At 38.1% G+C, this 27,919-nt stretch overlaps 1 protein-coding gene across 2 annotated transcripts in view; it reads right to left on the reverse strand.

The window, feature by feature from the left end:
- Positions 1–27,919, reverse strand: part of CFAP299 (cilia and flagella associated protein 299) — a gene marked incomplete at both ends in the record, with an annotated part of 568,636 nt that overhangs the window by 4,866 nt on the left and 535,851 nt on the right. For both annotated transcript variants that reach the window (XM_084233913.1, XM_084233912.1), the window contains one exon: positions 18,711–18,840. In XM_084233913.1, the coding sequence (XP_084090039.1) occupies positions 18,711–18,840 (130 nt within the window). The remainder of the gene's footprint in view (positions 1–18,710; positions 18,841–27,919) is intronic.

The raw sequence follows: 27,919 nt of genomic DNA on the forward strand, positions 1-27,919 counted from the left end.
ATAGTCACAGGCCTCTTAAAATTAATCATTTATCCTTACATGGTTTGTCTAATTTTATGGGGAGGAAGAGGAATGACTATTATCTTTTTTTTTCTTTTTGCATGCCACAAAAAGAACTGAACTTTCTGTCTATTGCAATGTTCTTAGTATGAACCCTTACCAGACTGTGCACATTTGAAGATTATCAGTAATAAACCACAGATAGTCATTTTAATTCCCTGTTATTTACAGATAGTACTGATTTACTCTGATGCTTCCTTTCAGAGATTTTATGTCTTTCACAAAGAATATTCTCATAATTTCATGGAAAAGGACTGTACTAAGTACCGTAATTGTGGGCACTAAAAGCTAAATTGACATCTGTTTACACAACATTCAGATTATTCAATGCGATGGACCAAGCCAAGGTTTCAGGATCCATTTTAGACCAAACCAGAAGACTGATATGATGGCTAACCCAAGATCCAGTGAAACAGAAATCAATTATAGTAGGACTGAATGTGGGAAATTTTATTGTAGATATTTGTAGATATTTTTGATATTATTTTAATGTTCTATCTCCAACTATGTTAGAATTATCTAGTTCTTTCTTGTCAAACAATCTGCAACCCATAGCAATTCGACAGACTCCGCTTTTGTAAACTGAAATGAAACATCATTAAATGATAACTGATTCCTACTTATTCTTCTAGGATTCAGACATTTCTGTTTAGTTTCTTTACTTCCATAACCATTAGCTACTTGTGTAAGTTCAATGAAAAGTTGTCATCCTTTTTACCAGGATGTAATTATACAAATTGTAAAACCAAGCCTTTGCCTGGAATGTTAGCTATATTTAAAAATAACACTAATTTAATCTATAGGAACAATCACTTGTCAGGAATTTAGCTTGAATTTACTTATGGAAGTAATGCCTGCAAAGCCTGATTTATTTCTTGTTTTAAAAAAAATCTAAGAATATTATATTGTATACATGTCATCTCAGAATGAGATGGAGACCTCGAGAAGAGAGTAATTTACCCAATAGATAGATATTTCATGTGGAATATAGTGAACAATATTTATCTGGTACAGTTTGTTAGTCTCAGGTTCATAAATAATAGAGATTTTTAAAAATCCCATTTCAGATTCCTTTAAAAACTTCCAGGTGCAATTTATTATTTCATCAAAATTGTATGACCTTAGAGTTTACAAAAGTGCCCTCTATAGTAAAATAACACTTTTGCTATATCTATGTAAACAACTGGGCAAACTTAATGAGACCAGCCTTATATAACTTTTTAAAAAAATTATTATTATATACATCAGGGGAGGGAGGGTTAGAACAGGGGAGTGAAGAGCAAAAGGGACTATGGTGATGGGTCACGGGTACTGATGGGTTGCTGGGACTACACCTGAGAGGAGAAATCAAATATTGTACAAAAATGAATGACGATGTAAGAAAATAAATAAATTTATAATTAAAAAATAAAATTATTATAGCAAAGAGACAGAAGGCTGTCAGAGAAAATTATGAGAGATTCTGAAATGGGCAAAAATCAAATACTGACTATTTGGACTGCTCACTCATATATAGTCTCATCTTTGTTTATACCCAACAATAAATTGTAGACATCTGATGATATTTCAAACTCTTATCTGAATAAACACAAAGTGGATGTGCTTGATGGAATGCAACTAATTTTTGCATTGATCTTGACAGGTCAGTTTTACATCTATTAGTAAACTCAATTCAGAATTTCTTATCCCTTTATAGGTCTCTTTGAATTCTTTGGACCAGTTGTAATACCTTATTGGTCCCCCATTAATTAATGAGTTAAAAGTTGTAGACAGATACTTATTTTATGTCTTTAGGAGAACTGTAATTCTACTTTCTTGAAAAAAATTGTTCCTTAATAAATATCAAGAGTGCTAAAAGCAATCACACATAATAACAATAATAAACAATGTGATTGGTTGAGAAAATTCTGTACTTAGAAAATTTTCACTTCAAATTCATAGCACTGTCAGTAGCTGCTAAAAGACTACTGCCTAAGACCATCACTAGTTCCCAGGAGATCTGGAACTCCAAGCCATATGTAAAATACAAGTAAAACAAAATGGGTAGGCTCAATAGTAATAATATACTAAAAATAATAATTAATGGATCAAAGTAAAAAGACTCTAAACTTACTCCACAAAATCCCAGAAGATCTACAGATTGAAATATATAAAGGAAACTATAAATAAATTTACAAGAAAATATAGATAGATATTTGTCTAGTCTTTGTATGGGACTCTTAAAACATAGACATGGTGGAAGAAGTCAGAAAGGGAAATCAATAATTCAAACTACATAAAAAGTTAAAACCTATATGCCAATACATTATAAATAATAAGAGATTAAATATATAAACTATAATATGTCACTAAAGATATGACAAAGGTTCTCTACTTCTTCTATACAGAATACTTAAAATACTAAAGAAAAAACTATTAAAACTTTATAGAAAAGTATGTGAAAGGCAATAACAATTGCAAAAGGAGAAGGCACTAAACTAATATGAACATGAAAGAAATGTTTTTTCCCCATAATAAACAAAAATGCAAATTAAAATAACCCCAAAGAAATTTGGGCTGTCAAAGAAACATTTTAAAAATATGCAAAATAGGGCCGCCCAGGTGGTGCAAGGGGTTAAGCAACACACTATGAAGCAACCCACAGTCTCTGCAGCACGAGTTTGATCTCCAGCTGGCCAGGGAGAAACCCACATGGTGCAGCAGACCTTTCCTGTTTTGCCCGCTGCTCCCCTCAGCAGTGTATTTCAGTCAGTTTGCCTGCTCTGTTTCCCACTCTGTCTCTGGTGAGTCCTCTCACCTCCCCACATCTCTGGCCTGTATCCCAGCTCTTGTATGCATAAATAAATGAATCTTAAAAAAAATATGCAAAATAATTAGGGCATGGTGAATGGACTGTCCTAAAAAGGTCAGTTATAATTGGGAATTATATGATTTAACTGGAAAGAGATGTGACTATGTCTCTTTAACACTTCACAAAGTACGTATCTTGACTGAGCAATTTCTATTTTAGGAATTCATCTTAAAAAAGAATCAGAAACTTAGCTAAAGAAGGTAGTAAACTTGGGACAGGGGAAGACATTGTAATCAACTGACATGTCTATCAAAGGGACATCATTAAATAAATTATAACCACCTCATTTAATAAAATATTATTTATATTGGTTTACAGCTGCTTTATTCACTTCAAAGTATATCTTGAACATCTACACTAGAATATCAACATCAGTATATATAACTTTAACTTATTTTAAAAACTACTGCATACTATTTCACTGTGTTGATGAATCACAATTTAACTATTGCTCTGCCATATAGATTATTTCCTATACTCCTTCTAACCCTTTTCAACAGTTTGCAGGTATTTTCAGGGGTTCTTAGGTTTAATTCAAGAGCAATTCATTAGGAGACTTAGGCAGGTCTTTGATGATATTATACTATGCTCATATGACCACGTGTACATTATCTTTTTTGAACAAATTCATGAAATATGTTAGGATTTAGAAGTTGTGCTTTCCAAAAGGTTAAAAACATATTCTGGAGCAGCTTCATGGGCTTGTGATGTAGTTTTCTGAGATACCAAGTTGAACTGTCATTTGTGCCTTGTTTTCTTATGTTTATTCCCTCTTGCTTCAGATTTGGGGCCAATACACATGGTTGATGATGAAGATATCCCAGCAGGCAACAACCACTTTGATGTTGTCAACACCATATTTTTCTTTCTTGTCATTAGCCTTGATCACTTTTCATACTAGTATGTTCCAGTACACCTCAACATCCCTTGCTGAGTTTTTAGGATTTCAATACTTTAGAAACTGTGAACATCTTTCGGGTGGTGAATGGTTAAGAAGGAGGATGGGAGCTGACTAATTCCTTAGCTCTTGAGACCCAGAAGAAATGATGCTTTGCTTGAGTTAGACGTCCCTTAACTGTGGTCTGGTACCTGCAATGATTCCATGCTTGACTCACGTTTTCTAGCTTCTGCTTCACTGTCATTAGTCTTTGAGATTTGGGAGGAAACAATCGTTTTGTTCATATTCTAACCTTTTATATAACCCGGGAAACTAACCTACCTTTTCCTATATACTACTCCTTGTTCTGATTCATGACAATGAATTTGGGGATTAAACGAAACTGAATTGAAATTAAAGTTCTCTTCCTCAAGTTTCTTCATCTTTATTTCCCTGTGATAATTGATCTTGCTTACCTTTGACATCATGTTTGATTAGGCTACAGTTCTGCTACCATCCCAGGCCGGGTAGGTTCACCGTTGGTTCAGGCAGCTTAAAAGAGACGCTTGGAGCACTTGGCATTGTTCCCACAGGTTTTTTAATAGTATACAGGGGAAGCCAGCAGGGAGACAGCAACTTGGCCCCCCTGTGAATCTCTATTCGTGCTTTCCTCTGGGCTTTCTCTGGCATTCTCTTGTGGTCTCTTCCTCTCATACCTCTTGCTCATCCTCTCTTAGCTGCTCCGCTGTCTGAGTAATGCTGCCCTAACATGCTTCACCTCTAGGCTCAGGTGTGCACACTTATGCATGCAGGCACCCATGCTCCAGGTGTCCACAATCAGGCACATGTGCCCTGTGCCCCACGTTCCCAAGCACCTTCTGTGTTAACACAATCAAGGCCACAGGTGATAGATAGCCACAGAGGCCAATGACATAAAAACCTGCCCAATTCACTTACCCTATAGCTACCCTTTTAATCAGAAGCTTAAAACAGCAGCTTTTCCTAGTCATATAGGTTTTATCAGGACATCTATTTTTTTATTTTATTTTTTTAAAGATTTTATTTTATTTATACAAGAACCAGGGTACAGGCCAGATGTGTGGGAGGGCGAGAGGATTCACCAGAGACAGCGCAGGGAACAGAACAGGCAGACTGATGAAATACATTTCTGAGGGGAGCAGCGGGAGAGACAGGAGAGGCCTGCTCGCCATGTGGGTTGCTCCGAGGCCGGCGGGGATCAAACTGGCACTGTAGAGGCTGTGGACAGCTTCACAGCTCTGCACTCAACCGCCTGCGTCACCAGGGAGGCCCTTCTTTTTTTTTTTTTATAAAGAGCTGGGGTGCAGGCCAGAAGTGCAGAGGGGTGAGAGAGGATTCATCAGAGACAGAGTGGGGAACAGAACAGGCAGACTGACCAAAGCACACTGCTGAAAGGAGCAGCGGGAGAGACAGAAGAGGTCTGCTGTACTATGTGGGTAGCAACCTGGCAGGCTAGGGATCGAACTCGTGCTGCAGAGGCTGCAGATAGCTTCACAGTGCTGTGCTTAAACCCTTGCACCACCAGGGAGGCCCCTAGGACATCTACATCTACATCACTGTAGACATTCAACTTGAATGGTGGAGGCTATCACTTATACTCTCTTATTAACAAACATCAATAGACATATAATAATTCAGCATTATTATATTTCAATTTTTTTCTCCCCTCCAGCTCATCTATCCTATGCTACACTCCATATATAAGTTCATACATTGGATACTTAGCAACAATGTGCTTAACTCTAGGGGTTGTTCCATAATACTGCAAATAAAATTAAAATCAGTTTTCCAGGTCAAGAGGAGGGCATAGCATTCAAGCTTTAGAGTTTTAAATCATAAAAGCCACACTGTTATGTAATTTTTAATGTATTCCTCAAGGCCATTGACTTTAGTAGGTTAGTTGAGTAAATACTTAATTTATATGTGGTGGACTTTCAGTTCAGGTGTACCAGGTGGTTGCCCAGGGGAGAAAATGTTTAAAAGTTTCTTAGTATGTGGGTGTTTTTGGGCTATAATTAACCAAACATTCAGTAATTTGGGCAGCAAAACCAGAAAGTTGGCTAGACCTCAGCTTTACTTAATAACTGTGACTGTGCCATAGTTAAAAAAGCAAAGTTTTTAAGAGACCTCCAAGGAAAATCCGGGAGCCAAAAAAGCAATGTTGGTGATTCAGTAAGTGTCCCCTGACCCATTAATTCAAGTTGGTGTGGCGTTTGAGGGAATGCTGTTGGAAACTTGAAGGGACCATAGCCTTGCTCTACTAACTCCATTCTGTCTTGGCTTTCTAAAAATTGTCCAATAGGAAATATATCTGGACACTGTAAAAAGTCAGATTGTAAAACTGAGGACCTTCACGGGTTGGGGTGGGGGTAGAACTTCAAGAGATTAAATTTGAACCATCTGCAGAAAGGAGGTAGGAATGTTATGGGCCTCCATTTTGCAAAGGAAGGAAGAACAATTTCAAGGCTGTGATAGACTCCACGTGATTTTAATGTCTGTATGGAGAAGGAAATTAAGAACAGTCAATGACCTGGGAGGCAGCATTTAGGAGGCAATTAACACCTTTCCTACTAATAGTAGTAAGTACGTGGGTGGGGGGACTTGAGCGGAACAGGCCAGAAAAGAGAGGATCTATAGGAAGGCACTGTGGACTCTTCCTTTATATTAAAAACAAAACCCACAAATTTATATTTTTATTAGAAGAAATTATTTTTAATTATACCTTGTTCACATGGATATTCTTTTGCTCATAGGGTAAGAAAGTAGGATTTGGCTTTTTTTTTGTTTGTATCAGTATAATATGCAGTAATAACTATCCATTTATTTAAAAAACAATAAAATGATTGCTTCCTCATTCACCCATGGACCTAACACATTACCATTGCCCTGCACACCCAGAATAGCTTCCGAAATTGAGCAAAGAATCCTGAGGGTTAATTCACCTACCAAGGAGAGAAAAGCACCCCGATTACTTTGGTAATTTTCAGCTAAAAATAGCATTAGTTCTACATATGGTTCTAGTGCCTAAAATCCTAAAATACTTTAAAGTTAACCTCAAAAGTTTCCAGGATTATTTTTGGCCCTACTATTCATTTCTTTAGAAAATATTTAATATTCAATTTATTCATTCCACAGATGTTTACTGATCTCACCTACCATACAAAAAGCATGGTACTAGCACCAGAGAAACAATGACAAACCACCAGAAAGAATTCCTGCTCCACAAGTCAGTTTATGTTTTACAAGTTTCTATCACATGTATTGTTTTATTTGATTCTTTGCACAAACTGAACTGACAAAGTGATTTTTGATGAGTCTGTGATAGCACTCTCACTCTATAATGATCCAACTGAGCAATGAAAAATAACAACACTTCACTGACGGAAGAACTTGGTGCAGTTGTGTTAGTGGGCAGAATGAGGGGTACCCGAGGACCCCAAACCTGCCTGCTCTAAATGGGTTCTGCCATCCACTGCATAAAGACAAAACATACTTAGTGTTAAGAACCTCAATAGAAAAGAACTTTAATACAATTAGTGTGCTACAGAGAGAAGAGAAAGAATGTAGTTAAAATACTTTCCCCATGAAGTCATCTTTCCTTCTGGTGGGGAACTGTAAGAAAGGGGCAGAAGGGGCCAGGCAAGTCCAGAAGGAAAAGATCAAAATCAAAATACAAATCAAGATAAAGGCTGCCACTGTCATTCTCCCCACAGGTCTCTCATCCATGTCTCTGTCTCTTTTAAGTGCCTCCTTCCATGATCCCAAGTCCCTGGTACAAGTCCAAGGCCAAGAGCAAGTGCCGATGCATCTTCACATATCAGGTACATCCTCCTGTCTTCTCCTAGTCTTCTTCTTTACCCCAGCCTTCTCTCCCAAGTCCTTTTTAACTTTCCCTTGCTGCTCAGCTCCACCCTTCTGTTAGTGGAACATTGAAGATGGAACCTCCCCTTTCTACGGGCATTACACTGTTACAGTGTATTACTGTAGAAGTCTTTAGAACATGACTTTATGTACTTTGTAGTTTACTCCATGTGTAACAGGGTGGTCCCCAGGAAAGGGGGAGGTTCCAGGTTCCCTGCCCCACCCAAGGAAGGGTGGAGCTGAGCAGGAAGAGAAGCAGCAGAAGAGACTGAGGAAGGAAGCAGGATGGAGCCAGGAGACCTGGAGGAGGCGCATGGAGCCTAGAGACATGTGAAGAAACTGCGCTTGTCTTTTGGTTGTGGACTGGGGTGAGACCCATGGGGAGGTGACAATGGCAGCTTTTATCTTGATGTTGATTTTGCTCTTTTCCTTCCGGGCTTGTCTGGTTGTTTCTGACCCTTTTCTGTGGGTCCCCACTGGAAGATGCTTTAGATTTGGGGCAGGCTTTGGGGCCTTGTTCTGGGCCGATCCCATATGGATGGACTTTTACCCACGAGGGGACGGGTAACTCTGGGTACTTCATTTAGAAACTAGACTCTTTGCCTTACCTGTGTTGTTTCAGAGTTTTATTAAAGTTCCTTCCCATTAAAGTCTCATATGTTTTGTGTTGATGCGGCGGATGGCAGAACCCATTTAGAATAGGCAGGTTTGCGGGGTTTTGGGCTGCCCCTCTCCCTGTCCTATAACACATGCAGTCTCAGGAATGTTCTAGTACTGCAGTGTGAGGAATGGTCACTTACACTAGTTAAAATGAAAATTGTTGAATTAAAACTGTTTTTTAACAGGTTGATGTTTGCTTACTTTATGGACATACAATAGGCTGAAACAATAACTAATAAAATATTATTACATAAGCAGTGATATCAAGTCCAGCTAATCTTTAGGATCATTTTGGGAGATAACATTTAAAAATACAAATTCAGGGTCTCACACTGACCTATTCAGTTTTGATCTCCAGAGGTGGAACCTAGGACGCTACTTATAAGGAAAGAGGAAAAGGAAATATTTTACTGACTTGACAAAAATTGCCCCTAATCAAGCCACCCTGGGGGACTGGGTGTTGATAAAGAGCTCTCCCTTAATGGTTTGCATTCCAAATAAGCAGTTTTTGTATGCTTGAGCAATTGTGATTTTCCTAAAGGTGTGATTGACTTAGAGGACCTTTGTTGAACAATGAGGAGTATTGATATGTAAAGTGTGGGGATACTGTAAAAAGCCCGGAGAACTACCCCTCCATGCTCTAGCAACCAGGGAGAAAAGCTAGATTTGAAGTCCCTGAAACACTTTGCCTCTGGATAAAGTCAGTCTGTTCAATCCTTAGTAACGACCAAAAAATTTGATTAAAAAAAAAAAGGTTTCAATGATAGGCAACCAGACTTTGCATCTCCACAGTGAATTCTTTAGAAAGGAAGCTATTAAATTCCAAAGTTGTCTTCCTTTGCATAAAGATAACATCAACATATCTTTAAGTCAAAGTGACTTAGAAGGAGAAGCCCCCACCCAAGAATAGCTACATTTTTAAAGGCAATGCCTCACTGTTTACACTAAAATTAACTAAATTCAAACTCATGATTGTTGGAACAGTTCTGCCAAGTAAAATATATAGATTGCTTCCTAGGTTTGAGTCCTCACTTTGTCTAACAAATTCTTTGTCTAGCTGTCATTGAGATTTTATTCCAATTAACATTAATAAAGAAATACTTCTGGCTAAATCAATACAGTTTTCATTACATATGCCATTCAAGTTATGTAACACTCAGACTGGATCCAAAAAAGTTTTACCCTATATTAGTGTCTTTGGTCTTACCAGTTTCTTCCATCTAATAGAAATCATATACTTCTAAGATCTTTTAACATGTTTTTCATGTTTGTTTTGATATCAGCCATTTTTTTAAACAATATTCAAGCTCTATGAGACACTAAGAAAAGTAACAAAAAGGAGGCTCTGTCGTATAGAATTTTATATTTTTCATACAATGAATTTTCTTTTGCATAGCAATGAAGTTTTGTCAACAGAAAAATGACAACCACCTCCTTTCAAAATGGCTTACCTGTTTTCATACTTAGAAATTTTGATTATAAATTATGACACAAATGATAAAGGTTTCGATTGAACTATGTAAAATGGCAACGATCCATTAGATTTGGCTTCCACAGTTGGAATTCACTTTTCTTTCAGAATGTCTCTGCCATTACTCTCCTTCCTGTACCTGCTCTCAACCCTGGTTGTACCTGGGGGAACTTTGGAAAAGTACATATGTCCAAGACTTTTACCCTGAAATTATTTTTTAAAAAAAAAAAATTTAAGATTTTTTTTTTTTTTTTATACAAGAACTGGGATATAGGCCAGAGATACGGAGGGTTAGAGGATTCACCAGAGACAGAGTGGGGAGCAGAACAGGCAGCCTGACTGAAATACACTGCTGAGGGGAGCAGCAGGTGAGACAGGAGAGGTCTGCTGCGCCATGTGGGTTGCTCCCTGGCTGGCCAGGGATTGAACTCGTGCTGCAGAGGCTGTGGATTGCTTCATAGTACATCGCTTAGCCCCTAGCGCCACCAGGGAGGCCCTCTACCCTGAAATTAAAAGAAAATCTTTGGGAATGAGGCCATACATCTAAAACTTCCTGGGTGTTTCTAATTCTGACCAAAGCTGAGAACCGCTCTTTAGCCAAAAGGAGATCCTCTTCCCAAGCTCTGTACGTGCACACTTTTGTATCTGATGTTCCGTCCTACTCGAATATCCCTTCTGCTCCAGTTCCCAGGTCCTCACTAAACTTATTTCAAGATTCAGTTCAGAAGCTAACCCTCCCACTTACTCATTTCTTCATAGAATATACAAATTTATTACATGTACAAAGTACTACCACTAAGGAAGACAGACTTCCCCATTTACAATAGTACTGAATGGGGGACAGATAGAACTTTGGGGAATGAACAGTTTGGGTTGTTCAGGCCTTATTCAGTGCAGCCAGAAGAATACATGCCAAACATGTGCCCCAAAGGAAGCTTCAAGTGACCCTCCTGTGTGCCTACTGCCTTGCTGGTTGGACCTGGACTTTGGAAGGATGCCACACTGCAAGCAACTGAAGCCAAGGAGCTTTCAAGAGTGGACTCTGACACAGCAATACCATTTTAAGCAAAATGTTTAATTGTATGATTTTCACAAACTATACAAGAAGTTTCTAACCATCATAATACAGGGAAGTAGAAAACATTAAGTTACAAGTTGTGGGAAGAGAAGGTAGCCCCAATGGTGACACCTTTCAAGCCTGGTTGGTTTAGGGCAGTTAGAGGCAGAAATTTTCTTTTTAAACTGAGCTCACTTCAATGTACAAAAGAACTACCCTGCACTCTATTAAATTATATTGAACACAATGTGGATAATTAAAGCAAATATTAATTTGGGGCGGAAATGGGAGAGAAGATGATTTTTCATGATCTTTTCAAAAGCTGTTTGTTTTAACAGCTCAGGATCTGACTCCACACTTGTAGGTTTACCTTCCTACTTTAATTGCTTTTTTGCCCTTTCATTCTAAGTTGTGCACAATCTTTTCCTGCCTGGAGGACATCTACAGCCCTCATCTTTTGTTCCTAATCCAGCAGCAATTTGTAGGCTTTGTTCACAGCTTCCACATCTTTTTTTTTTTTTTAAGATTTATTTATTTATACAAGAACCGGGTTATAGGCCAGATGCGCGGGAGGGTGAGAGGATTCACCAGAGACAGAGCATGGAACAGAACAGGCAGACTGATGAAATACACTGCTGAGGGGAGCAGTGAGTGAGACAGGAGAGGTCTGCTTTGCCATGTGGGATTCTTGCCAGCTGGCCAGGATCAAACCCATGCTGCAGAGGCTGCGGACAGCTTCATAGTGTGGCGCTCAACCGCCTACACTACCAGGGAGACCCAGCTTCCACTTTTGTGCTCTGTGAACATCGTATCTTGATTTTTGTCAGGATGCACCATTATGAATAAGTGCCCCTATTTTTTACTTCTTCAATTGTCACTGAAGAACTTCAAATTGGTTCAAATGGAAGTTAGAGGACCCAGAATGGTTCTTTCAATCTGATTTTTGGATGTTAGATGTGTACTTCTCTTCTCTATTTGTTTTAGTTTATAGTCATAAATGCTAACTCAGTGCTTCCTCCACAGCTGATGCCTCGCTCTTGGGAGCTGCCTTGTCCCAGCTTGTATTATTTCATGTTTGACTGTCTTAGGTCCAAAGTAAATTCTGTTGAAGTCGTGTAGCTTTTGTGTCCTCTCAGATCATTTTCTAGCTTGCCATTTCTGTGCATATTGTATCTTCCCAGCCACCCACCAAATGTAAGCATTTTCAGACAAGAAACACACCTTTGTGATTCACGTTTTATATCTCATTAGGTGCATAGTAAACATCACACGAGGAAGAGGAGGATGGTAGATAGAATGAAGAGGTGACAGACTTACAGCTATTTTTTTTTCTCTATACTCTTCCAGTAGTAATGAATGTCTCCTCCCACCTCTCCCCTCTTTCTATGCATTAGGCAAAGTGAGATCTGCCAACTACTTTTTCCAGATAAATATGCATTCTCTTAGTTTTGTCTCTACCTAAATGATCAGGTACATGCAGCTTTAAAAACATCACCACAGGAAGCCTCCCCTGGTGGCACCGCAGTTAAGCGCTGGGCTGCGTAGCTGCCAGCGGCCTCTACAGTGCCGCCTGCGAAGGTCCCACATGGCGGGACAGACATCTCCTGCCACGCCCGCTGCTCCCCTCAGCAGTGTTTCGTCAATCTGCCTGCTCTGTTCCCCACTCTGGTGAATTCTCTCACCCTCCCGTGCTTCTGACTGTACCTGGTGCTTGTATAAATAAATAAATAAAATCTTTAAAAAAAAAATAAAATCACCGCAGGAATGTGCTAACTGCAGCAGGATCTGTAGGTCTAGGCCTCTGCTCTTCACCAGGATTATCCTTATGCTCTCACCTTCTCCAGCTTTGCCTCCCTATTCCATCCTAATCTACACTCTCTAATCTCCTTAAAACATAACATTCACCCTATTATTTCCCTGCACTAGAGCCTTGGTGTATTTCCTCATTTCCTATCAAGTCCAGCCCAAGATCCTCAACAGTGCTGTGCTCAAGGCTATTTATAACTTGTTCAGGCCTGATTCCCAATCCCCTCCTCAAGCCAATGCAGCAGCCAAGTTGAACTATATTTAGATGCTCCTTCCCTATATTATATAGTCAACCTTATCATTGACAATAAATTCATTCCCGGTATTACTTGCCTCTCCATCTCTATGAGTTCAACTTCCTGTCATTCTCCAAGATAGGCTAAAAGATGACCTTTGTCAGTATTACCTAAATTTATGGCTAATGCTGTCCCCTCACCATCCCATCCACTGGCTCCTGCTTCCAGATCAAAAATCCTCTTCTACTGATTTCCCAAAGCATTTCCTCTTTTGCAAAATCACTTAATGCTTTCTACTGTAATTATATTTTTTAAATGCCCATTTTCCTTAAAATGCTTTAAGCACTTTAAGGATAAGAGTTGAAGTTTTGCTTATCTTTACATTCCTGATGGTGTGTCACAATACTTAAATTTAAACTTCATTACAAGATTCTACTAATAATGAACTATGTAATCTTGAGCAAGTCAGCCTATTTGAGTCAATTTGTTCACAAATCAAAAACATGTCCTAATTCAAGAGTCTTAATTTGAGATGTTTTAAATTACATATCCCAGAGACTACACATGAAGACTTGAAAACACATACCAAAATAAAGATTTCAGCATAAGCTCTGCGAAACCCAAATTTATGGCTGCTTTAGCTATTTCCACTGATATGTTCCTGCAATCTTTTTTTCTAACTTATTTGAATCAGTATAAAATGGACGACTGTACCTTTTCTGACTCTCATCATTTCATTAAATATCAGTATCATAATTCACTCTTCAACTTTTAATTAGTGTAGCATTATTTTTATGAGTTTGGAGGGACTCATTCAATCATTCATTCCCAGAATATTTTGAGTATCTGTTAACACTTTTCCAGGTGATAGGCTCTTCTATTTAGTGAATGGAAGAGGAGAGGGGAACAAAGCTGGAGTAACTAAGGAAGATTTTTCCTGTTTTAACTATTCTAAACCATTTTTCTCTCTTATTAGTAGATCACGAAGGTTTTAGATCACCTTTGTTAAGAGTCAAAGTAAATGCTCCCATAGTTAATGTTTCCTAAAAACAAAATAAAAATTCCAATTTTTTCCCCCCACATGCCCAGATAATATAGGGGAGAGAGTGCAAAGTACTTCCACTCAATCCTTCTAAAGATAATACCACTGGAAACATTTTGGTGGGTGTGAATCACTCAGACAAGCATTCTTCACTCAAAAATAGAAACTTGCCTTATTTGTTCCAGATGTTATACAGCTGCAGGGAAGTTAAAGCCAGTGGTCCTGTTTTCAATGCAACCAAACTCTTATTGCATTTGGAATTTCTTAACCAATGAACTCATATTACTTGTTCTAAGACCTGCACAATTTTCATTTTTCCACTGTTACCATTCACAAACAACTGTGCTTCATGGGAACCATACTTCAGAATTAATGAGTCTACATCTGTGTTGTACAAGGAAACACATCCTGTTTATCACTATTTCCACCTTTCATTTATCTTAACTTCTTTAATTTTAAGCATAAACTATGTCAAAGAGAGTACATAAGGAGGAAGGAAAGGTAAGTTTACTGTTCAACAGTAGTTTAACTTTGATGACCCTGGAGTTGCAAGAAGGTGTTCATTTTAGGAGAATTTCAAGAAAAATTATAAAGAAATTATTGAGTATAAACATATAATTGTTAGTGTATTTATTGTTTAAAAAACTTGACAGTTTAACTCATTTTTTGGTTCTCTCTGTAGAGTGGTAAGAAATACTATATGGACACATGTACTATAGAAGGGACATGGCTCTTTGAAGAGAGTTAATAATTTAAATTCTGTAGGAGATGTACATGCTAACTTTATATCTAGTCCACAACAAAGGAAATATGTGTGTTATAGTTTGTTTGATAAGGAATCTTTGAGAACATGTGTTTGAGGAGACAGTGCCAGATTTTTTGAGATTACTGCTTTTATGTGGAGAATTTTTCAAAGTGCGATTCATGGGCAATCTGTAGCAGAATCACAAAGACTACTTATAAACTATGTACTTCTGGGTCCAGCTGAATCAGAATCTCTTCAGATTGACTCAGGGGCTATAGAGGAACCTTAGAGATCAAGCAACAGCAACAACAAAGTTCTCCTCTTTCAGTTGTGAACATTAATGCCCAGGGAGGTTAAGTGATTTGTTCAAGGTCATGCAGCCAGTTAACAATAAAGACTTAGAATTTTTATTATTAATGTGAAGACCAACATTCATTTCTAGGAAGTTGGCTATTTAATTTTTATTTTCAAAAAAGATAAAATTAAAATAAAATATAAAGAAAATCATTAATATGTCTTATCCAACAATTCTTTACTCATCATTCATCATTTTTCACTTTACTCATCAAATAACAAAATCCTTGCTCTATCTCTAAGATGTTTAAATACGTCCCTTCAGACTCCTCTTGAATATTTTATAGTCAAAATCTTCCAGAAAAAAAAAAAAGAGGAAAATGTGATAGTTCATGTGCTGTTAACAAATTCTTTGAAATCTCATGCCTGATTATTTTAGAAAGCAAAGTCTTTTTTTTTTTTTTTTAAATATATATTTTTTTAAAGATTTATTTATTTATTTATACAAGCACTGGGTACAGTCAGAAGCATGGGAGGGTGAGAGAATTCACCAGAGCCAGAGCGGGGAACAGAACAGGCAGACTGACGAAATACACTGCTGAGGGGAGCAACCGTTGCGGCAGGAGAGGTCTGCGCGCCATGTGGGACCCTTGCTGGTGGCCGGGGATCGAACTGGCGCTGCAGAGGCTGCGGGCAGCTTCGCAGCCCAGCATTCAACCACTGCACCACCAGGGGAGGCCCAGAAAGCAAAGTCTTAATGAAAGTTAGGTAAAGGAATATGTGTGCTTCGGTGAGACATGTGGTGTGGTGATATACAACTGAGAAGGTGTAAACCTATTCTCCTAAATTATACAGTGTTGTAAACTAATGTTACCTCAATAAAAATAAGTACATAAAATTATAAAAAGTTATCTGAACCATGCTTAAGTAGAACTTTACATTCAATAATAATGCCTCAGGCTATAAAACTATAATTCATGACATACATTCTTAAATTATGTATATGCCATCATTAATATAGTTTAAATGTGAGGTAATTCAAAACTGATTCAAAAATTTGTTTCACACATTTTAATGAAGCTACTGATTTTATATCTCTTCTTAAATATCTTTAGTTTAGCCTTTTAAAAGGAAAAGACTTTGTGAATGATATTTCTTAAGTTTTTTGCACTTTGCTTCAACTGATAACATTCTGACATCCATTTTTGTAAAGAGGCACCACTAGAGAGAAACTGTACTTATAAATTTTTCTGGTATTCACAATAAATATGGCCCTAATGCTTTTCTGGAGCTATATTTCATTGTACTAATAAAAAAAAACCCTGAGGCCAAAGAAAATTAGTGTTCTTTTGAGGGGGATAACATTTGTGTCAGAAACTGCTAGCTGTCTATACAAATGTCTCATCTCCCTCAATTAGAACTTCTGCCTTCAGTTGAGTGCGTGGCCTCCTAAATAAAGATGACAGTTTGCAGTCTTCTGTCCAGATATGGCCATGTGACTAAGCTTTTGCCATCTAATATAAGTGAATGAGTGTGGTAACTTTGGGGAAAGTTCCTTAAAAGGCAGCAAGGCCAAGGCCTTTGTTCCCTCTTACCATCCTTCAGCATTCTTTTTGCCATGTAGTTGTTCTGGCTAGAGATCTATTTTGGCCTATAAGGATGAGGGCTGACCAGGCCCAAATGACTGTGAAACTGTCATTTCCACTATGGGCTGACATTAGAGTTACAAATGGGAGTGAAAGGAGCTTCTATTCTGTTTAAACCACTTTCTAGGAGTTTTCTATATTTGGAGCTATAGAGCTGCATTTGCTATCAGACAATAATATATTTTTTGCTGTAAAATTTCATTTATTCATTGAGCACTTGTGTGTGGAAATGAAACTCTTTAAAAATTGTTTATTTGTGTATTCTAAATCCAGATTCATAATCCTCCAGCGTGACAAATTTAAATACCTAGTATTCTCTCATTTTTATAGTTTGGTGCTATTGAAAAACAACCTTCTGACTACAGACAGCACCTTATTACAATGGTCTGATTGTATGAAGCTGAAATGAATATGAAACAAATACCTTCTTTATATTTTACTTTTTTTTAAAAAAAAAAGATTTATTTATTTATTTATACAAGCACTTGGTACAGTCAGAAGCGCGGGAGGGTGAGAGAATTCACCAGAGCCAGAGCGGGGAGCAGAGCAGGCAGAAGGACCGAAGTACACTGCTGAGGGGAGCAGCGGGCGGCAGGAGAGGTCTGCGCACCATGTGGGACCCTCCTCCGGTGGCCGGGGAGCAGCCATGGATCGAACTGGCACTGCAGAGGCTGCGGGCAGCTTTGCAACCCAGTGCTCAACTGCTGCATCACCGGGGAGGCCCTATATTTTACTTTTGATGACCAAAAAATATTGGAAAGTTTTTAGAAGCAGATTCCCCTTGTAATGTGTCCATCTTTGTTCCTAGCCCAGACATACCATATAATTCTGATTTTTTCCAATAAGTAGGAATATTTTTCTTCACTTTTGATTTTAGACAGATATTGTCATGTGATAACATTTTTCAAAAATTATGAAAGAAAAAAAAAAAAAACTAACCAACCCTAGCACATAGGACTTTAAATTTCAACCTTCATCCCCAGACATATGACAAGTCATGAATCCAAGTCAGGATGCAAATGCAGTCTTTAAAAATATGTAAGTGTAAATATTTGTCCAGGAACAAATTCAAAATATCATGGGACATGTCTATAAAAATTTAAATAAAATGTATGTTCTAAGTCAATGGAAATGCACTAAGGGCCATATTTTTTCAGTGTTAGTCACATATTCTAAGAACATATGTAAAGTGAGAATCTCCCTTCCCTAAAGAATACATCTCTGCAGCAGCCCTTCTGCCTGGCTGTGCCTATGCAGGTGCATCTCATCAACCCTCTCCCTTTGCAAAGCAGCAGAGGCAGCTCTCCTTCCTAGGCTGCCCGCCTGGATCTACGCAGTCTCTTTTTTAACAAACCACTCCCTTTTCAGGGCAGCTTCATCTCCCCACTTGTATCTATGCAAGTGTCCTTTATTCTCTCCCTTCTTATAATAAACCTGCCCTTTGGGATTTAAAAAAAAAAAAAAAAGAATATATCTCCTTAACTGAGCACTTCCCATTTGGTGTAATTTTTCTGCTAAGCATGGAGAAATGTTCCTATTTGGGAGCTCTATTAAAATCCAACTCTGCCTTATTGATTTTTGATTATTTATTAAGCTTTGAGTTTTTTTCTTTAAGAACAGTACATGCTCTAAGTTTCAACAACCTTTCATTTCCAAATTAAAAAATTTAAGATTGGGGCCTCCCGGGTAGCGCAGCAGGTTGAGCGCAGTGCTATGAAGCTTCCACAGCCTCGGCAGCAGGGTTCAATTCCCAGCCGGTCAAGGAGATACCCAAATGGCACAGCAGACCTATCCTGTCATGCCCGCTGCTCCCCTCAGCAGTCTGCCTGTTATGGTCCCCACTGCCTGTTATGGTCAGTCAGTCTGCCTGTTATGCTCCCCACTGCGTCTCTGGTGAATCCTCTCATCCTCCCACACCTCTGGCCTGTACCCCAGCTCTTGTATAAATAAATAAATCTTTAGGAAAGAAAGAAAAAAAATAGTGTCAAATACTTGATAGGTTTTTGAATAATAGTAGAAATACAATAAAATTTGAAGAGATATATAAGTAGAAAGGCAGGCTTACCTTTGGGTCCACATTGAGAATTTTTCTATCTCTTTTGTATTTGAAAAGTAAGCCTTCTGGATTATCCGCAATCACTTGATAATTGGGAGTTGAATTCCAAACAGCAATCTGACTGTCCCAGTTGTAAAAGCTATAAAAATAGGTATTTTTTAGGAATTAATATATGTATTATGTATTATGTATTAAATTGACAAATATATTTCAGAAAATATTTGGAGCAGTTTCATCTCAAGGTAAGTAGATAAGATCACAGTCTGTAAAACCATGTAGAATACCTGTGATTAAAACTCATGCAGTAGAGATCAGACAAGGTTATTCTCAAATTATTTATATACATACTTTTGACTAATTTGAATGATTTCCTGGTTTGAACACTCTAGGATCTCAGACCTGTTCCAGTTTTATATTCCCAGGAAGTCCAGAAGAAAATTGATGCAATTTAAGGCTATTCCTTCCAGCTCAGACTCTTCAGGCTATTAAGAGACTGTTTACTGGAAGGAAAGGCAGACCAAGTCACCTCTTTTCATTCAAAACTAATTCATTTCTTTCAGGCTCTAGGGAGTGGGGAAACTATTTGTATTTGAAAAGTTACCATAGACTGGGCTTGATGAAATGTATTCTGAAACATCAACCATATAAATTACTCTCATTTCAGAGAAGGCAAGGAAACTAGGGGAGGTCAACTAGCATGGTTACAGCCCTTCAACCAGTATGTCATAGGATTAATATTCCAACCCAAATCTATGTTTTTCAAACAAATATGTGCTTTTTCTTTCTGCTGTTCCACATTACCTATATTTTATCTATTTTTTAACTGATATTCCATGGAAATTTATGATTTTTCTCATGTTGCTTTATACCCACTTTTCAAAAAACAAATACCGCCATGTGAGTTGGAAGAATGCTTAATGCACTTATTTTTACATATCCTATTTTAATTTTTATTATCATGTTTGGTTTTAAAATGAGAGTCAGAGATAATTCATATGTAGCTTTTGGCCCACTGTGCTGCTTAAATATTTATAATATTTATTTTCAATCAATTTATCCTGTTTCTAGGTTGATTTACCTGCTATTACTCTCCTTCATTTTGAAAGAGTAGATTTCATTGACTAAACTCACTTTGGATTATGTTGCTTCCTGAGGCATCAACTTTTGTATTATTACCTGAAAATGTTTACCCTCAAATTTTTCAATACTTCAAAAGGATTAACTATATAGGTCAAATGTTTACATTAATGAAGGAGGCATGTCAGTGAGGACAGTTCTCTATCTTCTTTTACTACTTCTATGGCCGAGACATAGGCATATCTGTATGTTATGAATCAGTCTTCCCCAAGAGAGCAAGAATGACTATTGATTGGTAAACTGAGGAAAGAACCAAGCATTATGGCTTCCCAGATCTTCATTTAACTAACTTTCATAAAAGGACTTTATCATGGGTGCCTCGGCCCTGATAGGGTCATGGTGTGGGAATTCAATTCAGTGGTGAATATATTAGGAGCCAATATGGGTATGAGCTAACAGAGTTTTCCAAATCCATTTAATCCACAATAAAGAAGGTAATTTGACCTCCATTTTCCTGGCTATTTAGTTAGGTGATTGCCAAATTGGAATGAAGGATGTGGATGTGATTCTCAACATTACAGCTATATTTCTCTAATTATTTGGGACATATATAGATATGAATAATCTGGTAAATTGCTTGAGTCATAGTTATGCTTAGAGTGGCATGGTTTATTTCATACGTTTCTAATGTTTCTCAGAACTCAAATTAAGTTTAGCCTAATCATTTGTGTGTATACTGATGAAACAAAGATGGGAAACAGGTTTCATTTTACATGCCAATTTAATAGCTAATACTTACTGGTATTTAATAAAAATAAATAACATTTAATTAACAATAACCATGTGCTGGGTATTGTTTTGAAGCTATGAAACTATTATCCCATTTAATCTTATCACCAAACCCATGAAGTAGGTATAAAATGTATAGGAAAAAAAGTGAAGAAAGCAAGACCCCAAAGAGGCAGGAGTTATAAAAATCTTTGAGATGTTGTATCTAATATGCAACTATGCTATGCTATCACTTTAACAATGCAGACTAATTTCATTTTAGTAAGAGTTCTACATATTATTTATTACTATCATTATTGTAAAGAGGGAATTGAAAGTAAGAGAGGATAATTAAAAATACACAAACACAAACACACATACACACACATACAGTATGTATGTACAAGAATATTCTATCAAACCCAGACAAATTCAATACAAATCATCTTTAAAAAAAATAGTTTGTTGGAATCCAGCAAACTGGCAGCAGTGTGAAGATGCTGGGTTTACATCTTCCATATATTTACAAACAAATAACACCTAAATAATGTCAGAGACCCTGAATGATAAATGAAAGACTATTTAGTGTATCAAGAACAAAGGTATAATAGAAAGGAATACAAAAACTGTAATTAAACTGTGTTTGCAGTGATACCTGGGCAGTAAAACCCATGAGAGAGAGGGGCAGCTGCCATATAGTCTCTCTCCTTATGTTAATTCAAGGACACATGCACACGTCATAAACTTTAAAAACCAGGGACTATGTAGAAAAGGGGGTGGTCGTGGTCATCAGAGTCAGCATGCAGGACAGAATGCACACCAGTGGAGAACTATAGGATTAAGGATACAGACTGTGGTTGCTGACTCGAGCCTGAGGCTCCCAAAGGAGAAAAGTTGGAGACCCAACTGATGGGAGAGTCAGGTAAGATCAAGTGCGTCTCCTTACAGAAGAGGATACCATTTGCAGCCTCTTACTTTGACCTGTGAAACAGCCATCTTACTCTCACCCAAAGTCAAAGCCAAGATAACAGCCACATACTGTAATTAAACATAGTTTGAAGCACTCTGATCTTAACAATAACCATGTGACCCAGCCACTCCTCTAGTAGGGTTTTACCCGAAGGACATAAAAACATTAATTCAAAAGAATACCTCGGGCCTCCCCTGGTGGTGCAGGTGGTTGAGCGCAGCGCTGTGAAGCTGTCTGCAGCCTCTCCAGCTCGAGTTCAATCCCAGCCGGACTGCAAGAATCCCGCATGGTGCAGCAGACCTCTCCTGTCTCATCCGCTGCTCCCCTCAGCAGTGTATTTCATTCAGTCTGCCTGCTCTGTTCCCCGCTCTGTTTCTGGTGAATCCTCATACCCTCCCACGCATCTGGCCTGTACCCCAGTTCTTGTATGCATGAATAAGTAAACCTTTAAAAAAAGAGAATACCTGTACCCCCATGACTATTATAGCACTATTTATAATAGGTTAGACTTGAAAACAACCCAAATGTCCAAAAATAGATGACCGGATCAAGAAGATGTGGTACATATACACAATGGAATAGTATTCAGCAATCAAAAAAGATAATCTAATGCCATTAACAACAACATGGATGGAGCTAGAAGGGATTATGCTCAGTGAAATAAATCAGAAGGAAAAAGAAAAACATTGCATGGTTTCACTTATAGGAGGAACATAAGGGAAAAGGCATCGGGGAAAAATAATAATAAAAAACACAACAAAACAAAACAAAAACAAATGGGCAACTATGAATCGGAGACATTCTGTGGGGGAGGGGGAGGGAGAAGGATCAGGATGAGGAAGGGAATGCATGGGGGACTATGGTGATGGAGCATGGGGGAATTGGTGGTAGAAATTCTATGGGGACTACACCTGAGAAAAGAAAGCAAGCAATGTAAAAAAAATGAACAATGATGCAAAAAATATATATAAGTAAATAAATTATTAAAAATGAAAACAAAACCAAACAAAAATGAAAACTATAGTGACAAGTGCCCCAAGGTAAGGTTCCATGCTAAAAACACAAAGGAAACAATTCCCAGCAAGGGAGCCTGTCTCTCAACTATAATCCACATTTGTTGCTACATCTATTGCTCAGACAAGTTTAGAGATTCAGTTTGGCAAGAGATTGACACTTTTTGGATGAGGAGTTGGCCTGGGGAGAAGGTCACTGTGAATCATTTTTATTAATTTATAGGTATTTTTTGTTTTTTTTTGTTATTTTTCTAGGTATATTTGCTTTAATTACCTCCTTAATCTAATAGCTAATAAATAACATAATTTTAGTCTCTATGTACTTAGGGTTTTCACATTTATAGGAAGAAGCAGGTAACAGTGGGTTTGTCTCATAACTCTGTGATGAACATGTCAGTATGATCTACGATGGCCAATAGTTCAAACCTCTGTCTCCATTCTCCCCTAGGCAGAGAGAACATGCTGGAAATATCACATCTCTGAGATTAGCTAGATATAAACTAGACATGTATTGGCAATCATAATGTAGTATACACAAATGTTGATTTATAATGCTATATACCTGAAACACATATAATGTTTTGAGTCCCTGTTACTTCAACTTTCCCTCTTAGGAAGTGCATGTCATAAAGAAGTAAAGTTTTAAAATATATTACTTAAAACTATAATAGTAACTCAAATGCAATATACAAATATCAAGCATTTGGAAACAAGTAATAAAGATGTTCTGAATTCACATCTGTTATAACTGAGATTCAAGAGATTATTATCTGAAGTTGAAGTCAGGAATCAGAAGCTTAATTTCTAGACTTACAAAGATAAGCCTAGAAATAAGCAGGAGCAGAAAAACAATAGAATGTGCCTTTTGGAAGTAGGATAGGAGATAGGAAGGGAGGGGCATGATTTTTGTACCTTCCCTAGGTTGTCTTGTACTACATATGAACCCAAAACTTTGTCCATATATGAACCCAAAACTTTGATTTTTAAAAAAATATTGGATTATGGGCCTCCCCTGGTGGTGCAGGTGGTTGAGCACAGTGCTGTGAAGCTGTCTGCAACCTCTGCAGCACGGGTTCGATCCCGGCCGGCCAGCGAGGGTCCCACATAGCGCGGCAGACCTCTCCTGTTTCGCCCACTGCTCCTCTCAGCAGTATATTTCATCCGTCTGCCTGTTCTGATCCCCACTCTGTCTCTGGTAAATCCTCTCACCTCCCGTGCCTCTGGCCTGTGCCCTGGTTCTTGAATAAATAAATAAATAAATCTTTAAAAAAATATTGGATTAAAATACATGAATTATAGGTGCTTCTTAACTTTATGTATATTCTTAAATTGTTTCCATGAAACATTATATTCCTACTAAAAAAGTAGAAACCATTCTCTGGGGAACTCCCTCAGAAAAGCTGGGGCTCTGGATGAACAAACCAACCCCTTTCCTCCCCTTGGAGAAGCTGAGAGCTAAAGGAGGGTTTTTTTTTTTGTTTTTTTTTTGTTTGTTTGTTTGTTTTTTATCATATGGTGTTGTCTTTGGGAGGAATTCCAGCAACTGTGTGTCCCTCATTTCTCAGCTGCCTTTGGTGAATCTTTTTTTTTTTTTTTTTCATTTCCCTGGGTTGTAGAAGTCTTTTAATTAGTTTCTGGATTTCTTATAAAAGTAATTTTCCTGGAATTATTGCTGAATTGGTGTGTTTGTGAGGGTAAGGAAGATCCAAAGTATCCTACTCCACTATCTTGCTGACTTTACCAATTCTAATGCCCTTTTTAAAAGATAAGTGGATTAAGAAGATGGGCTATAAATTCACAATGCAATAGTACTAAGCAACAAAAAAAAAATAAATTCTTGTCATTTGCAGCAACATGGGTAGAACTGGAACAGATAATGCTAAGCAAAATAAGTCAGAGGAGAAAGATAAATATCGCATGGTTCCACTTAGATCTGGAATATAAAGAAACAAAACAGGGTCAATCAAACTCAATCCAATAACAAGCCCTAGAAATCTGTCTACAGAATTAATGTTAGCAGAGGGGGAGGGAGAAGGAGGAGGCGAGAAAAGAGTAGAAGGGGCGCAATGGACATGGTGGAAGACAATGGTAAGCGTGATGTTGTGACAGACACCTGAAGAGGTGTAAGCCTATATCTCTGAATCATATACAGTGTTGTAAACAAATGTTACCACAATAAAAATAACAAAACAAAAAATCCCCTTTTCATCTGTAATTTCTTGATTATAATAATTTTAACTGGCAATCTAATTGTCAATGCATAACAGGTTAATATATATTTCAACCTCATTTCACTTTTTTTTACTGTCTATATCAAGATCCTCATTCTAGATGTCACACTCATAGCTATTTGAATTTTTATTGTTTATTAGTATTTTTTATTATTTCATGTACGTGACTAACTTGAACTCACAGAGGCGTTGGGTTCCTTTCTCTTCTGAGTAACATTATTTTATTTACTTCTTTACTTTTCCAGGATTCACAAGAGATTTGCCTTCTTTAAACAGTTCAAATAATAATCTAAAATTTCTCTAATATAATCAAATCTCTTCACCTTAAATTTTTTTCCAGAACTAACAAATACAAGTAAATAAAAACACCAAACAAAGAATGGAAAAAAAGAAATCAGGAAGTATGGAAAGAAGGAAAGAAGTAGAAAGATGAGGAAGAAGAAGAGAAGAAGAGAAGCAAAAAAATGGAGACTGAAAAACTTCTCCAAACTCAGATTCTCTCATATCGTTATTTTTTTTCTTAATGTATTATAATTAAACTCATTTTCTCCATGCTTCAACTCAGCTCTCCACTTGAGTTGCTGATTCACATCACCTGTTCAGTTATACATACTGGAGTAAGCCATAAACTCCTTAGTCTCAACATATAAAAACTTAATTTTTTTGTCTCTCTTCCAAGCCAATTTATTCTTGCTGTTCTTTTTATATCAGTAATTGGTTTCCAATAAATGTTTATTGATTAAATGAATGATATATGCTCATCTCTATTATTTATGATCCACTTGATATTATTTTCAGTTATTTAATAATTAAAGAGGTAGCAAGAAAAACTATTTTAAAAGGAAATTAAGAAGACTTAGAAGACTGATCTGGAACTTAGAAGTACTAAAACTGGAGGCAGTGCTTTCAATTTTGTCTTATCTAAAGTTCAGAGGTTGAACTATATATTACAAAAGCTGTTTCCAATGCTAATATTCTAAGATTATAAAAGTGTCCATTGATTCAGTCAGTTCTTAGACATTATTGTGATTTATATTTAAGTGTTCACATCTTAAAATACTTGTGAAAAACCCAAATGTACCATATCTGTACTAGATAGAAGAACTTAAGAGATAAAATATGAGAAATGATTTAAGGTTTTTGGAATGAATGAACATTTTTCCATTTGCTCTCTATGATAAACATCCTAAGAATTGGACATTTACTGCATGGATATAAAAGTGTACTTCTGCACAATTTATAAAATTAAGTTGGAATAAAAAATGAAATATATGTGTTTTATGTATATATATTTTCTATTCATTAGCTGATAAAGGAACATTATGTACGTTTTTGTAAATTACCTGTTCATCATCTGTTTTACATGATAACGTCTTATACCAGAGAAGATATTGTGATGAAATCACAGGGCAACAGAGCTTTGGACCACCAGAGGGAGTAAATTTTAAAGCTTTGTATTCAGAATGCCTATTTTAGCCATAGTTTTGGTTAATATCGTTCTTCCAGAGAATGGAAAGAACACACTTATGAAAATTACAATAACACAAAATATCAATGGAATATAATGGAATCTTTTTGGATTTTATACAGTGGCAAACAATAGGCATTTATAGAAGCTAAGACTTACACATGGTTATAAAGTTAAAAGAACTGTTTTTTAGAGAAAAAGAACAATGGAATATTTGTAAGATATATAACAGATATTCATATTTAAAGGGTATTTGTAAGAACAAACAACTTACAAAAGCAGTTTTGTGAAATCAAAAGTTTATGGATAGTTTTAAAACCCTAAGGAGACTGGGGGCGGAGCAACATGGCGGCGAGGAGACGCTGCGAGTAAGATCTCCCATTAAAAAAAGTTAATAGGGAGGAAAAGCGGCAGGTCCCAGTGAGAACTGGGACACGGAAGATAAACGGGTGACTCCAGAAAACTACCCGAAGAAGAAAGTGGCCATAAAAGAGGACTAGAAGGGAGGGAAGCGCAGAACCCTGCTCCCCTCCCCCGCCCACAGAGGAGGCACTCTCCGACCCCCCAGAGAGGAGGAAAACAACAAACCAAAACGGCCAACAAGAACAAACGACGCAGCAAGCGGGACTGGGAGTGGAAAGGAACTATTGCAGCCACCACACCCCGTGAACGGGAGCTGAGGCGAACCCTGCAGGATTCTCCGCGGCAGTGAGCGAATGGCTCCGGGTGCCATTAGAGAAGAACAAAGACCCCGGGAGACGTGCACACAGCCCGGGCTGCCGGTAAGCTTGCGCGGAAAAGCAGCCCACTTGGCGCGCTTGAAAAGCAGGTGCAGACCAGGATTGCGGCTGCCCAGGTCCCCGAGCCTGCGACCTAGGCTTGCGGGGAGATGCGCAGAGGTCCTCACTGAGGTGAAGGTCCCTCCCTGAGTAAGCAGGAACCAGGCGCCCAGGCACAGGAGAGTGCAAAAGGCGCCATTCCTGCGCCACTGAACTGGGCTACAGCCCGCGTCCTGGAACTGAGGGCTTTGAACTGAGACCCGGGGCATGAAAATTCGGGGCGTGGGTTCTCCACGACGGTGGGGCACAAGGCAGACACAGCACCCCAAAGCTGTTGAGGTGTACCCTACCATTCCCGCTCTGTTCCCTGTCCCACGGGGTGGGGGGAGGCGAAAAACAGCCCCCCAAGGACAATAGGAGAGATCTCTGGCGCCACCTAGCGACCAGGAAAAAAAAGTCACTAACACCCCATAGAACAGGAAATTTCTTAAGACTGCTTGAAAAGGGCAGAAGGCTTCTGGAGGACCCAGTGGCCAGCCGGGAAGTTAGCCCATGCCAGGCCCCTTCCGACCAGTAATCTGAGCCCACAGAGGGAGCAGGCACCCACGTCCGGGGCAGACCGGGTGCGCAGAAGAGTGTGCCTGAAACCAGAGGCACAGAGACTGCATCCCGCTTCGCCATTTTAGAACAGGGACATTTCTTCAGTAAAAACTGCCTAAAACCAGCAGAAAGCTCCCCCAGAAGACAGAGATGGCTCCTGGAAGAGCCAGAGGGGAGCGGAGAAGTTCACCCAAGATGCCAGTCAGTCCGAGCAACACAGTGTCCCACCGCATACGACAAATTAGAAAACAGACAGTAGGGAGTAGAAGAACCACACGCAACCTAATAACTCCTCAGGAAAGAAGCACACCA

This window comes from Talpa europaea, assembly GCF_964194135.1.
Source record: "Talpa europaea genome assembly, chromosome: 5".
Taxonomy (NCBI): domain Eukaryota; kingdom Metazoa; phylum Chordata; class Mammalia; order Eulipotyphla; family Talpidae; genus Talpa; species Talpa europaea.